The sequence below is a fragment of the Mus caroli genome, unplaced genomic scaffold, assembly GCF_978045245.1.
Source record: "Mus caroli unplaced genomic scaffold, Mus_caroli_1 scaffold_16, whole genome shotgun sequence".
In the NCBI taxonomy this organism is placed as follows: Eukaryota; Metazoa; Chordata; class Mammalia; order Rodentia; family Muridae; genus Mus; species Mus caroli.
Genome location: NW_028227271.1, coordinates 87,598,383 through 87,613,336, shown reverse-complemented (window position 1 = coordinate 87,613,336; position 14,954 = coordinate 87,598,383). Strand labels below are relative to the sequence as shown.

At 36.5% G+C, this 14,954-nt stretch overlaps 1 protein-coding gene across 1 annotated transcript in view; it reads left to right on the top strand.

Annotated features, from left to right (window-relative positions):
* The window catches only part of Cdh9 (cadherin 9), a 121,157-nt gene that overhangs the window by 103,469 nt on the left and 2,734 nt on the right, over positions 1–14,954 (top strand). The window contains exons 8-11 of the mRNA XM_021183074.3: positions 9,152–9,288; positions 9,748–9,869; positions 11,085–11,202; positions 11,538–11,789. Of these exons, the coding sequence (XP_021038733.1) occupies positions 9,152–9,288; positions 9,748–9,869; positions 11,085–11,202; positions 11,538–11,789 (629 nt within the window). The remainder of the gene's footprint in view (positions 1–9,151; positions 9,289–9,747; positions 9,870–11,084; positions 11,203–11,537; positions 11,790–14,954) is intronic.

Here is a 14,954-nt window from a genome sequence, read left to right as displayed (position 1 = left end):
GAGAACAAGAGAGAGCAAGAGAGGGAGGAGGGGCCAAGCAGACCCTTTTATAGTGAGTTAGTCCTACCTGGCTGTGGCCAGGAAACTTTGAGGAGGAGCATACCTGGCTGTTGTCAGGTAACTGTAGGTGTAGTTTAGATGGAATGCTAACACTGGGGGATGGGAACAATCACCTACTGAACCTTGGTTCTGAATTGATGCTGTTTTCTGGGGACCCCAAGAAACACTGTGAGCCCCCTCCCCAGTTACAGTAGAGGCTTATGTTGTTAAGAGAATTAATAGAGTTTTATGTGAAATCTGATTCACAGTAGGACCAGTGTGTCTCTAATCATTTCCTGTGGTTATATTCTCAGTGTTAGAATGTGCAGTTTGGCTAGATATATTTAGAAGATGGTAGAAGATGTGTCCTTACCTGTACAATGACACATCATACACTTAGAAAAATCAAAGGAAGCTTTTTGAGTTGTCTTTGCCAGGAAAAATAATGAATCCCAAACACTCACATCCTTGGAGGAATAGTAAAATATCAGTGTTTTCATCAAGGACTTGGAAAATATAGGGCTAGTGGTTCCCACAACATCTTTTTAACTCTCCTGCTCTGGCCAGTACAGAAGACATATTGACCATAGAGAATGACAGTTGACTCTAAGAAACTCAATAAATCAATGAACTCCAGTTGCAGTGGCTGTACCAGATGTGATGTTGTAACTTGAGCAGACTAATATGTTTCTGATACATGATATATAGCTATTGATTTAGAAAATATGTTTCTTGGTTCCTGAACATAAAGACCATAAGAATCAGTTTGCTTTCAGTTGAAAGGTCAGGAATACACCTTTGCAGTTTTACCTCAAGGATATACTAACTAATCATCCATGTAACATACATTGTTTGGAGGAATCTTGGTGATCAGTTTCTTTTAAAAACATCACATGGTTACACTATATTGATGGCATTATGCTGGTTAACCAAGTCAACAAGTGTTAGCAACAACTTTCAAGTTTCTGGTAACATATGCCTATCAGAGGATGGCTATCCAACAAAATTCAAGACTCTTCTTTTCATTTTTATTGAAAATATATTCTTGACTCATAGCATATATCCTGGCCACAGTTTCCCCTTCTTCTACTTCTCCTAGATCCCTCCAACACCTCCACTCTCCCCCAAATCTATTCCTCTTTACTTGCTCTTCCGAAAACAGCAGGCTTCCTAGAAACAACAGCCAAACAGAATAAAACATCATGAGCTAGGTATTGTCTGACCAATCAAACCATAAAGTAGGATGTGTACAATTGCAATCTTTTATCAAATAAAAATGATATGCACATAAGCATTTTCAGAAGGAATATGAAGAAGTTGCCCAAGTATCTATGGTTTTTACTGCTATGACAATAGTGTCTGCTGCCAAGTCTGCACTCATAGACTCATGGGATATGTCCTATGATGGGTTGACTAAAGAAGTGAAATGTAGGGCCATCCATAAGTGGACAACTATAGCTCTTTCTGAAAAACAAATTGAAAGACACAAGAGAGGAAATTTTCACAATGGACAAAGATGGCAATACATATCGTCATAAATTTTGTTTGAATGAAGAAATGCCCAGATATGTGATTGTTCATTATCCGTGGGATGTAGCCAATAGCTTTACTGGGTGGTCAGGTATTTGGAAAGTGCATGACTAGGAAAATGATGAGAGAGAGGAAGAAGTGTATGGATAGATTTTTCCAAAAATTTGAAAGATGTGAAGATACTTGGGTCTATGTAGTTGTTCAGTAGAACTAACATTAGCAGAGAAGGAATTCAGAATCAGCCAGTTGAGATGACCTGTTTTCTGGACAGCAAACATCATCATAAACTCCTTTATATTCTTGTGATCTACAAAGATGCTTATATAAATAAAACCATATGCATAGTCACACATGTACATATCTCTATCTATCTATCTATCTATCTATCTATCTATCTATCTATCTATCTATCTATCTACCATCTATCTATATTCTTCTAAATTTAGGCATCACATTCTTTTTGTGGTGGTTTTCTTCTGTTTTGTTTTGTTTTTATGCCAGTTATCCAGTCATGTTTGTTTCTATCCTAGGTCTTTGGTCATGACTCCAGCATCTGTGTCCTGCCCATCCAATCAATGTGGAAGGCTGGGTTTCTATTCATGGCATAGGTCTCAAGCTGGACTAGTTATTAGTTGAACACTCATACACTTTCTTGCCAAATTTACCCAAGATTGTTGAGGACCTTCCTTGGCTTGGAGAGGGGTTCTGAGAATGGGCTGTCTGGGAGCATCAAAAAGAAGAACTCTAAGTCAAATCATGTGTCCAAGCTGTCCTATGTTCTGCTTGATACAGCTTTTCCAGTCTGCTCCTATGTTCTACTTTCTCTCTGGATATTTTTTGATTATATTCTGCTTACTTACTAGTCTGAGAACTCTCTGTCCATGTCCTGCTTGCTTGTGTCATTTCTCTCTTTTTAATCCTAAAAAATTATCTGGATAGCTCATCTCCTGCAGAACACAGGTCCTGTCTTTTATTTACATATTAATCTAGTCATTTACATCAGGTTTCCTTTTGATTATCTTATAAATCAGCATCCCAAGACTCCAGGAATTCTTAGAAGACAGCAAGCAAACATTTCTTTTAACATTGCAAAAGAATTCACAGTTCTGTCTACCTTTGTTAAGCACAGATGATAAACTAGTTGGGTGAGATCCTGCCCTGAAATTACCATTTCTGCTACACCTGAACCTAGCCTTGGTCTGTCCTATGCTAGTCCTGAACTGGGGAATCTATCTGCCTTTGTAAGCATAAACAAAAAACTTAGCAGGGTTGGATCTGCAATCACCACTCCTTAAATCTCTTTACTTCCTTCCTTAGAAATGATCTAACAAATCAGCTCACAGCATAGCTGCTTTTGTTCCTTTAGGTTCCTGAAGCCCCTCATATAACTTATATTGCATCCTTATTTTTACATAGTTGAGAAATTATATATTTTACAACTCATGCATTTAGAGCTCTTTCCCATAGCCTTATGGCCTGTCCTGAAGGTCCCAGTGCTTACCATTTGCAGAGACAGAGCCACACCCTTAATTTTGGACTCCTGCTGCTTCTAATTATCATGGAGTCATTAACCTTAACAGGCAGATATGACACAGAAATTAAGAGATCCATTGCGTTCCATCCAATGGACTGTGAGCATCCACTTCTGTGTTTGCCAGGCACACAGGGCCCCCAATGGACGAGCTAGAGAAAGTACCCAAGTTGCTGAAGGGGTCTGCAACCCTATAGGTGGAACAACAATATGAACTAACGAGTACCTCCCAGAGCTCTTGTCTCTAGCTTCATATGTAGCAGATGGCCTAGTTGGCCATCATTGGGAAGAGAGGCTCCTTGGTCTTGCAAACTTTATATGCCCCAGTACAGGGGGAACACCAGGGCCAAGAAGTGGGAGTGGGTGGGTAGGGGAATGGGGGAGGGTATGGGGGACTTTTGGGATAGCATTTGAAATGTAAATGAAGAAAATACTTAACTAAAAAAAAGTGCTCCATTGCTGGTGCGTTTTCCAGTAAATATGTACATTATTACACAAACAAGCCTTATGTCCACAGTAGCTGTCAATACTTCTGGAGGCTCACACCAAATGGCCCTCCCAGGAGAAGGAACCATGTCACTCTGTCCCCACAAAGGCCATGCTAGTCTCAGTACAAGATCATTCTGTGGCAGGACAAATTGTAGGTTGAAGATTTTGTGGCAGGTGGGTAGCTCAATCCCTCCATTGGAATTCTTGCCTGGTTACAGAAGATGGCTGGTTCAGTCTTCATATACTCCATTTCTAGGAGTCTTACCTAGGCTCTCTCTCATAGACTCCTAGGTGTTCTCTGAGAGTTCACTCTACCAGGTTTCTAGCTCATCCCAAAAATGCTCCCCCGCCCCATTCCAGTTGTCTTTGCCAGTGTTCTCTCCTTCCACTGTTCCTCAACCTGATCACCATTGTTCCCATCCCCACTCTCCTTTCTGACTTCCCCCTGTCTTCCCACCTACTATATTTATTTGATTTCCCGTTTACTTTGACTTTTATGTCTCCTCCTACTTGAGAATGCTTTCTTATTTAGATCCCCTGGGTCTGTGGATTTACATTACTTAACAGCTAATATCACTCATATATGAGCACATACCATGCATTTCTCTCTTGAGTCTGGGTTACCTCACTTAGTATGATCTTTTCTACTTCCACCCATTTGCCTCCAAATGTCATAACATCGCTGTCTTTAACAGAGGAGTAACACACCATTGTGTCAATGTATCATGTTTTCTTTACGCATTCTTTGGTTGAGGGATACTTAGGTTGTTGGGAGTTTCTGGCTATTATGAATAAAGCTGCTATGAACATAGCTGAGAAAGTTTCCTTGTTGTATGCTGGCATGTCTTTTGTATATATGTCCAGTTTTATAGTAAGTAAAAAATATTTTATGCTCCACCCAGTCACTATCAGTCATATTTTCACCTTTCTATTAAATGCTGTTTTTCAATAAAATACCATAGGTTTGTGCTATATTCTAAAATGATAGACTCATTATTTATAGTTATACTGTTAATGATGATTTCCAATCTCTACATGCCTTCATACAATTTTCTGTATTAATAATGCACTGCAAGTAATACATTATTCATGAACCTTTATAATTTTGAATATTTCTAAATTTATATCCTAAATATAGTAACTCAAAGGGATGTTTCTGCTTAAAAGGCTGACAATAGAGTGTACATACTTTTTTCATTGTTAGTGACATATTTGTAAGTTTCCAGTTCTTGTCAAAACTCAGGATTTTTGTTGGGGGGGGAGATTGGATTTTTTTTTGAGGGGGGGAGATTCAGATGTTGTTTCTAAATCCTAAATCCTCAAGAATTATGATGTTCTTTCAATTATATCACCACACCTGCCAACAAATAAAACTGTACCTGCAAATAGAAAACAGCAAAATCCACCAAAATGCAAAATGTAATGAGATCTTCTTTAGATCTCCAATGAGCAGGAAGAAAAATCAACAACAAATCAACAAAGATTAAGGGAGTGAATCTGAATCCCAAAACGGAGAGAATAAAATCAGCATCAAAAACACATTCTGAAGGGAAGTGGAGGAATTATTTCATACCCACTACCCAGCAAAATCTGTGCATCAAGCCTATTGGCTTAAATACATGTGCTCCTGGCCACATGAATTGACTGTCACAGTTAGCAGATGCTGCCACCTCTACTTCACCTCATTAATCATTCTGGATCTCTCAAATTCTAACTGGTTATAATTTTATGCATTTTTGTAAGAACATCTTGTCGCAATCCACACCTATTTTATGTTCAGCAGTTTTAAAGTTCAGTGAATTTATATATATATATACATATACATATATATGTATATATATATGTGTGTGTGTGTGTGTGTGTGTATGTATAAGAAATTCAGTTGCTTTCAATTAAAAGTAAGTAGCAAAACAAACTTATTGGCAAGGGATTGAGTTTAGCACCAGTAAAGGGCGCACATTGCAAGTTGAGCTGTACCGAATCCATGGGAAGATCAATACACAGAGGGTGTCCCAGATTTCTTCTTTTACAACATTGTGAGGGGAAAAAAAAAATCTAGTCAGATGTGGTGCTTGAAGTTTAATCCTGAGACACGGGTAGCTATATAAAAAACAACATATAGCTTTATATGAGGATCACAAATATGAAGTCATTTTGGATTAGATAGTTCTATATACATTGTGGAGGCCAGAGATGCCCTGAGACCGTGTCTATCTGAAAATAATAATGGTGGTCAGAAAAATAAAATGATTACTTTCTGTATATTGTTTTCATTATGTTTTGTGAAACTAAAAGTAGTTTCATTAAATAGTCAACATCCATTTCAATCATGAACATGGTGTTTTCACTGTACACAGTTGTGAGAAACACATTTCTGGAAAGAATTACCCTATGAAGAAAAAAGAAGAAAAGCATATTCTGTGTACACTGACCTAATAAAATGAGGTAGAATTTGACATAGTGACACAACCACTAGCTGTTTCATCTATAATTGGTTCCTCTATGGATTGCATATTAAAAGACTCAAGATTTTATTAATATGTTTAATGTTTGATTGTACAACATAAAATTAAAGCAATAAATTTTTGAGCTCAGAGTTGACAAGTGAGTTACATTGTGTGCATTTTGATTTTTATGTCACCCATCTAAGGGTATACTTTCTTTTCAGGTGTCATTCCCACAGAAATTTTATGCAAGTAGTCTGTTTCAGATAGTTGCTCAAAATTCAGTGAAGGCAAATCAATAAAATACTATTGATTTTATAAACCATTTACTAGGACACAGAAATGACTTTTCTTCAGTGTTAGGTGTTTAATGCCTTTTTCCTGGTCATTTGTGGTAATTCAATGTACTTATTATTAATTGGTAACTCACAATGTTCTAATTCTGTGTTGAAAATAGAACTTGGCTGCTATGTGAAAGAATATTATCTCTGGGCTTTGACAATTCATGGGACATCATTTTTGCTGAGGGGAATATCTAAAAATAGAGTAGGGAGTTTGCGTTGTTAATGATAAAAAGTGAGCTTATTTCCAAATTGTCAAAACGATTCTCCTCTGTGAATTCATAACCTGAAAAGCATGACTGCTGAAGGGTAAACCAAGTAGAGGCCTGGCAAGGGATCACAACTCCTTTTGGTCCCTGATAAGATAGAAGTGATTCAGTCTGTAACTTTTATATTAGAATGATTGATTTTCATCAGAGTCCTTATATTAATTTCTAGAGAAAAGCTAATGTATACAAAAGGCTTTTTTTTTCCTCTTCATGTCCATCATTACAAGTAGTGGGAAAAATATTACAAGACTATTTTAGACATAATCAGACAATGGCTAACTATTGGCCTTTCCCACCAAGGAAGAAACAAATATACAGGTAAACATTGTGAATTACATTTTATTCAATACAAATATGTTGTTTATATCATTTTGATTTAATTTACCTGATCTCACAAGTCAGAACACTTGATAAAAATTAAGGAAGACATGGAAATTTGAAAAAAAAAAAGACAAAACAACACATTTTTATATAATGCTATATCTCCCATTTAGCCATACTTTGAAAATTCATATTGATGACTGAGGTGATCCATTCAGTAATTAGCAGTAATATCTTGTAGGTATAGAGGTAATTCCAGAACCTGGGAGATAAGTGTTAATAAGATAATAGTTTTGTGGTGTGCCTCAGCTACACAGGGAGTTCATTGGAAACTCAGGCTCCCTGAAATTCTGTCTCCAAACCACACTAAAACAATAACAGCAAACAAACAAACAAACAAAAAGTAGTAAATAAATATGCAGCTACATAATTATTGTCCTTGGTTTTTAGCCTTTTATCCTTCTCAGATGTAGGTGTTCATATTTCTAAGAGTCTCAAAAACTGTAATGCAGCAATATTGAAAACACTGAAATAACAACCTCATAAGTTAGAGTCAAATTTGGCAAGTACTCGCATACATTGCATTAAACTGGTAAAACTACATCCACAAACTGAGTTTGCAAGGATAAGAAATGTCTTGATGGTTGAGAACACTGCCCTTTCAGTCTGTTCTCAGCATCAGTCTGGCAGGATTTAATCTTCTATCTGTAACTCCTGTCACAGGGGATCCACTCTCCTCTTCTGGCCTCTAAATTACCAAGTATGCATGCAGAGCATTAGCATACATGCACACAAAATAGAAATTGTCCTTAAAAGAACTGAACTTCATTACATTCAGTTTCCATCAAGTTTTATAATTCCTATAGCAATAACCAAGAGCGCAATGCTGGGTTCACTGCCTGTACCTTTAGTGCCAGGACTGCAGAGGATGAGTTAGGAGAACTGAAAGTTAGACACCAACCTGGGGTACGTACAAAGAATAGGCCTCAAAAAAATAAGTCCAATATATATGTATATATATATATTAGTATGTGTTTGTTTTGAATTTTATTCTTTTTTATTAGACATTTTCTTCATTTACATTTCAAATGCTATCCTTAAAGCCCCCTATACCCTCCCACCTCCCTGCTCCCCAACCCACCCACTCCAGCTTCCTGATCCTGGCATTCCCCTGTACTGGGGCATATGATCTTCTCATACCAAGGGCCTCTCTTCCCATGGATGGCCCACTAGGCCCTCTTCTGCTACATATGCAACTAGAGACATGACCTCTGGAGGTACTGGTTAGTTAGTTCATATTGTTGTTTCTCCTATAGGGTTGCAGACCCCTTTAGCTCCTTGGGTACTGTCTCTAGCTCCTTCATTAGGGGCCCTGTGTTCCACCCAATAGATGACTGTAAGTCCAATATTTTTAAAGCAAAGGCAGGAATACCTGATCTCAATGGACCGCCTGGGCTAAATGGTGAGTGACCATCCTCGGCTACCTGAAACCCCTGTCTGAAAACAAATACCCAAGCAAGAAGATAAAAATTAAACACACACACACACACACACACACACACACACACACACACACACACACACAGAGAGAGAGAGAGAGAGAGAGAGAGAGAGAGAGAGAAACAAAAGTAAACCACTACAATAAAATAAACAGCACTTTGCAAATCTCCCTAATTTAGCAGATTGCAACATTCTTTTAAGAGTCTTTAAGAAGACACCTAGAAAAATAAGCAGTGCCCTAGCTGACAGTGTGATCTATGTTTATCCTTTGATGCTCTTACTTTTTCTGTCGACTCTACACCACATTCAATGTTCTCAGCGTTACTGGCTTTCATGTTTAATATGGCTTTATTCTAGAACTATTTTAACACTAGGCTATGAAAAATTAAGGAAACCAGGAAGCACTTAATACGCTAAGGTTTACACCGTTACCCATTATACTTATGCAATGCCTCTAAACACACAACCCTGACCTTCGCAAGGGAACAGTTAGAGCTTCAATTTTTTTTCATAATAAATCCATTTGCATAAAACAAAAACAAAACAAACAAACAAAAACGGAAATTCACCATCTTACAACTCACGTTTTTGCCATATCAATTTAAGAATTTCTCGTAACGTTAGGGCATAGAGAATGATATGTTTAATTTCAAACAGGGCTGGATTTACAAGTTTCTTTCCTGTCAGATACTCTGTGGACCGCCATACTGATATGGACCGAGTTTTCAGTATTCACTCAGAAAACGGTTCTATCTTCACTCTGAAACCCCTGGATCGGGAATCATCCCCTTGGCATAACATCACCATTACAGCCACAGAGATAAGTAAGTTGTAGGTATATTTGTGTTTCACCAAATTAACAAATAAATGACAATAATATACTCTTCTGAAATTGCTACAAGATTGGCAATATCTAAGAAAGAAAATGAGTTAGATGTTAGAACTTTGTGTTAATTTTTATTTAAAGATTAACATATAATTCATTTGAAAAGTTTTATATTCTTTTACAAGTAGTTATGGATTTGAATTTCACCTAGCCTGATAAAATTCATGCATGAGCTTATGGGTGCTCTCTATTTTACTTGCTTTTCCTCCACTGTATTTTTCCTCTTTTAATATGTTTTATTTTTGGGACAAGTGATAAAGTTAACATACTTGCCATCTATCCAAATGGGCTGGAGACTAAAGGGAATGGATTGGCCACTAAGTTACTCATGGTGATTGTGGCTTTAAGGTTTCTTTCCTGCAAGGCCCTGAAACCTCACATGAAATTCTTGTTGCAGATAACCCAAAACAAAGTAGCCAAATTCCTGTCTTCATCAGAATCCTTGATATAAATGATCATGCTCCGGAATTTGCCACATACTATGAAACATTTGTTTGTGAAAATGCAAAGTCTGGCCAGGTAATAACGATTACTATGAAGTTTATAAACATGTTTTTGTTTGTTTGTTTTTAGGGCCTTTGGGGGAGGGCATTTTTTGAGACAGGGTTTCTCTGTATAGCCCTGGCTGCCCTGGAACTCACTCTGTAGACCAGGCTGGCCTTGAACTCGGAAAGCTACCTGCCTCTGCTCTTCAAATGCTAGGATTAAAAGTATGCACCACCACTGCAGGGCTATAAACATGTATCTTTAAGAAGGCAGGACTCACTACTTCACTTGCCTGACATTATCTGTTGTTCTTACATATGTTCCTTTTTTTACACTCACTAAAGTCATTATAGTGATCTTTAAAATATGAGTCCCTAAAATAATTTTTCATCGTTGCTATAGGGAAATAAATTCATTTAGAGCATGACCAAAGGCTTTCATATACAGCTATAATTAAGCCGATTTTCAGTTATATTTACTAATGTCTTAAGAATAAAATATTCGAGTATTAATAAACAGTTGTAATTGTGTTTTTATCATGTTTTGCTATAGAGTAGTTCAGAAGAACAAGGAGTGATCTAAATGCTTTGTGTGATTTAATTATTTTTTTTAGTTTAAGTTTAAAATTTAAAGTATTTCTCAATAAGACAGTTAAAAATATGTGGGCATTGCTATTAATCCTCCTACATTTTATTTCTTAATTTTGCCATCTGGAGAGGTACATTTTATGTTTTGTTAAAAAAATTTTCTGATAAATAAACAGGGCCATAATAAATTACAAACAAATCAGGTTGAAACATCAGGACTTTAGCAAAGGCATGGTATTAGTTGAATTAATAAGTTTTTATTAAAGAGGGATGGTTATTAGAAAATGATACACTGAATGAACCCATACACTTCTCTTCAGAGATAATATTCTTTATTGATTAAGTGTTATTTTTATATGAAACTTACTTAGATCCATTAAAATGATTTTATGAAAATTATATATAAGTGTACATTTTTAATTAAATAAAAAATGTAAGCTGAGGATGTGATCCCAATAAGATGTGCTTACTTAAAACGATCTTGAATGAACAACATATTGTTTCTATTTTTCTGGGTTTAATTAATGAATGTGTTTTGGTTTCAGTTGATTCAAACTATAAGTGTCATGGTCATGGATGTGCTTACTTAAAACGATCTTGAATGTACAACATATTGTTTCTATTTTTCAGGGTTTAATTAATGAATATGTTTTGGTTTCAGTTGATTCAAACTATAAGTGTCATGGACAAAGATGATCCTCCTCGAGGACACAAGTTCTTCTTTGAGCCAGTGCCAGAATTTCCTCTAAACCCAAACTTCACAATTATAGACAATAAAGGTAAAGGACATTTATAAAACTATACAGTATAACGTTTTATGAAGAAGAACTGAACTTTAATATGAAGCAAGGTGTGGCACCCTTTGTCAGCCCAGCACCTAGGAAGTGACCTCAGGAACAACGTGTACAAGTTCAATTGCCCATATTAATGAGGTCGATGCTAGCCGGAGCTATATAATACTGTATCTCAAAAACAAAACAAAACAAACAAACAAACAAACAACCACAGAAAGTAAGGGTGTAAGGAAGTGACCAAAGAAGGAGAAAAAGGGAGAAGGAGGGAGGGAAGAAAATGAGTACGGAGATTTTCTTAATAATTTATTTTTCCTCTTCAGATAATACAGCAGGAATTGTAACTCGAAAAGATGGATACAGCCGCAACAAAATGAACACCTACCTACTGCCAGTTTTAATCTTCGACAATGATTATCCTATTCAAAGCAGCACTGGCACACTCACGATCCGTGTGTGCGCATGCGATAACCTGGGGAACATGCAGTCCTGCAATGCGGAGGCTCTGATGCTTGCTGCAGGCCTGAGCACAGGGGCACTCATCGCTATTCTCCTTTGTGTCGTCATCCTGCTTAGTAAGCTGCACATCTCTCTGTTCGGTTCTCCTAACCCCGTGGTCTTTTCCATTGCCTGAATACTGTATATGAAACTGCACATACTTAACATTCTACTAAAATTATTGTGAATGAGAAAAATCATACTACCCCTTTCTTTGTTTTATTGTTTTGTTTTATTGTTTGTTTTTTGGGGGGTTGTTGGTGTTTTTTTGTTTGTTTGTTTGTTTTGGGGTTTTTTGTTGTTGTTTGGCGGCTCACAACCATGTGTAATGGGATCCAATGCCCTCTGCTAGTGTGTCAGAAGAGACCAACATTGTACTCACATAAAATAAATCTTTAAAAAGTATGATAACACAAGTATTACACTTATGGTTCTAATGACCTTTGACATAATGGTTAATTTAAACCTACCCAATCTGCTCAAGTTGGCAATTGTTAAATGATGCACCAGGTGCAAATCTTTCCTTGTGCATTTTCATGTCTGTGTGTACTGGTATAGACTTCACACCTAAACATGCACTCATATGTTCAGACTTGAGGTGAGCATCGAGTGGGTGTCTTTATCCATTATTTTCCAAGTTGTGTGTTGACACTGGACCTCTCACTAAACCTGGAGTTCACAGACTTGTGACACTTGCTGGTTACTAAAGCTCAGGGAACATCCTTTCTCAAATTCCTATACTGGAATTACAGGACTCTATCATCATGTCTGGTCTCGTATGCATCTTCTGGGGATCAGAACTAATAGCCTCATTCTTGTGAAACAAGCCAGTTACCCACTGAGCTGTGTCCCCAATGCCTGAATGATGTTTCTAAAGTGCCTTTGCTGGCAGGTTAATAGCTCTTTTTGCCTTAAATCTCTATTGTAAACTCAGAACCAAGAGTGACCGAAAACATTTTTATGAATAATGTAAAGTATATAGGAATATACCAGACATTAATATAACCGCCTTAAGATACACTCTTCGGAGAACTATTATAAGAAACATACAAAGCAAACAAACACACTAACAAACTAACAAACACTCCACAGCGTTTAAGGTGTCCTTTCGAGAGGGGGCTCACAGATGGCTCACTCAGTGCTTTCCAATCACGTTTCTGTTAGCACACGTTTTATCTAAGCCCACACTAACACAGCAAGGATTTAATTCAATTAAACAGTTGTTTCACTGTAAAGCACTCCAAAACTTATTTCTATCAAGTACTCATCCAAAATACTTACACTTAGGGCAGGAGAACTGGCCAAGTTTATGATCAAATGTTCATGTAGCCTGGCGTCTTTACACTATAAATCCCTTCAAGCTCTCTGGATAAAAATCCCTTTGGCCAGATATTATTATAGGATTTCACTAGGGATTTGACAAAGGGGAGTATAAAATATTCGTTTTGAGTAGCATCATCTGGCTAGTTAAAAAGGGGGAGGGGTACACACTTATGTCACCATTACTGTTCTCTTGGCAACTCCTTTAAAATTGATCTTGGAACTAAATTTTAGGGCAGGGATTTTGTAAATTTTGATCATAGAGACACCTCTGGCACTGTGGTGAATCATATGGGTTTAATTATCATAATATCTTAATTGAGAAGAATGCCTTATTTTGGAGTTCATTTTAGCAATAAGAGGCCCTAGGTCTAATACCAAATTCTATGAAAACAAACACAAAAATAAGTAATAAAAAATCAGTAACAATAATGAATAGTAAAAGAGTGTATAGCCTAACTAAAGAAATATCATAAAGTTTAAAAGTAACCGTCAAATGACAAAATACAAAGTGTTTACGAGTTTGTTTTATTGCTTATATATACTGCTTCAGTAGTTAGGAATATAATGAATAAATAATAAATTCTATTCATACATTGGTGAAAATACTGATGCAATTTCCAAATAGCCTGAATTGTATTACCATACACCAAATATTTATTTTCTACCCATTCAATGAAGCAGCTATTTCTTACCTAGCAGAACAGAGAACTAAATAAGTAGGAATGTCTCCCAGATCCACTTAATTGAAGAATTATAAATTGATACCAGGGAAGCTTACAAGTAGGTTTACTTATCTAGTATTTATATACAACATAGAGAAGGCCAAAAAATTCCACTCATTTAATTTTACATTGCAAAGTAACTCCATTTTTTTTGTTCATTACCCACACTCAGTGAATGTTAAACTATTTCAGTCTTAATTTCTTTATTCTTCTTTTACTAAAACATACAGTGCCATATATTTTAAAACAGGAGTATTTCATTTATTTTTAATACCTGCTGGATGAACCTGAATAAAGGTCAAGTCCCCAAACTCTTTTTGGCGGACTTTATTTGAGATTAACAATGGGCCTGGAGAGCTAATACAGTGGCAGAGTGCTTTTTAACATGCTCAAAGCCCAACACGAAAAAGAATAAAAAAAATAGTACCATGCAATAATGTTAAATCAGAGTTCAAGGAATGCAATGGAAAGTTTGGAGCTAATTTTTTTCTTATTTTCAGTGAATTATGCTTTTCATCTGACTTCTCTTCTGTCCTTTGAGACAATATCTCAGTGTGCAGCCCAGGCTTATGCTCCAGGCTCAAAAATGCTGGAATTACGAACATGCATAATCAAGACCGCCTCAGAAATAATTTTGGCAGAACATTGGATTTCCTATAATAAATGAAATGCATTTTTTCCAGTTTCTCCCCTGTTTAAATAAATTTTTGAGAATTTTCCTGTTTTGATACAATTTTTTTCTTATTTAATAATTTTCTAACAGTATATTTTCATCACATTCTGTTTTATTTGTTTGTCTTTTGAATAAATGAAATGATGGCATGATTTCTAGTATAAATTTAATGATTTAGAGATCATATTGATGTTTTAATTTTAGTGCATTTTATAGGAGTTGGTAACATATTTTTCATACAAAAACACAGATTTAGAAACATAGATTTAGAAATCTGGTACCCAGGGCAAAGGCTGGGCGAGCACATCTTTAGCCTTAACTACTCTAAGGGCAATAGTGAGGAAGGAGACAGGCAGAAGCTTGACGGACAGCCAGTTTAATCAAATAGTGAGCTCCTAGTTCAGTGAGAAACCTGGATTCATAAGACACTGAAAAGCGTTAGTTACTAAGGAAGACCCTCAATGTTAACCTGCAGACCACACACACACACATACACACACACTGAGAGAGAGAGAGAGAGAGAG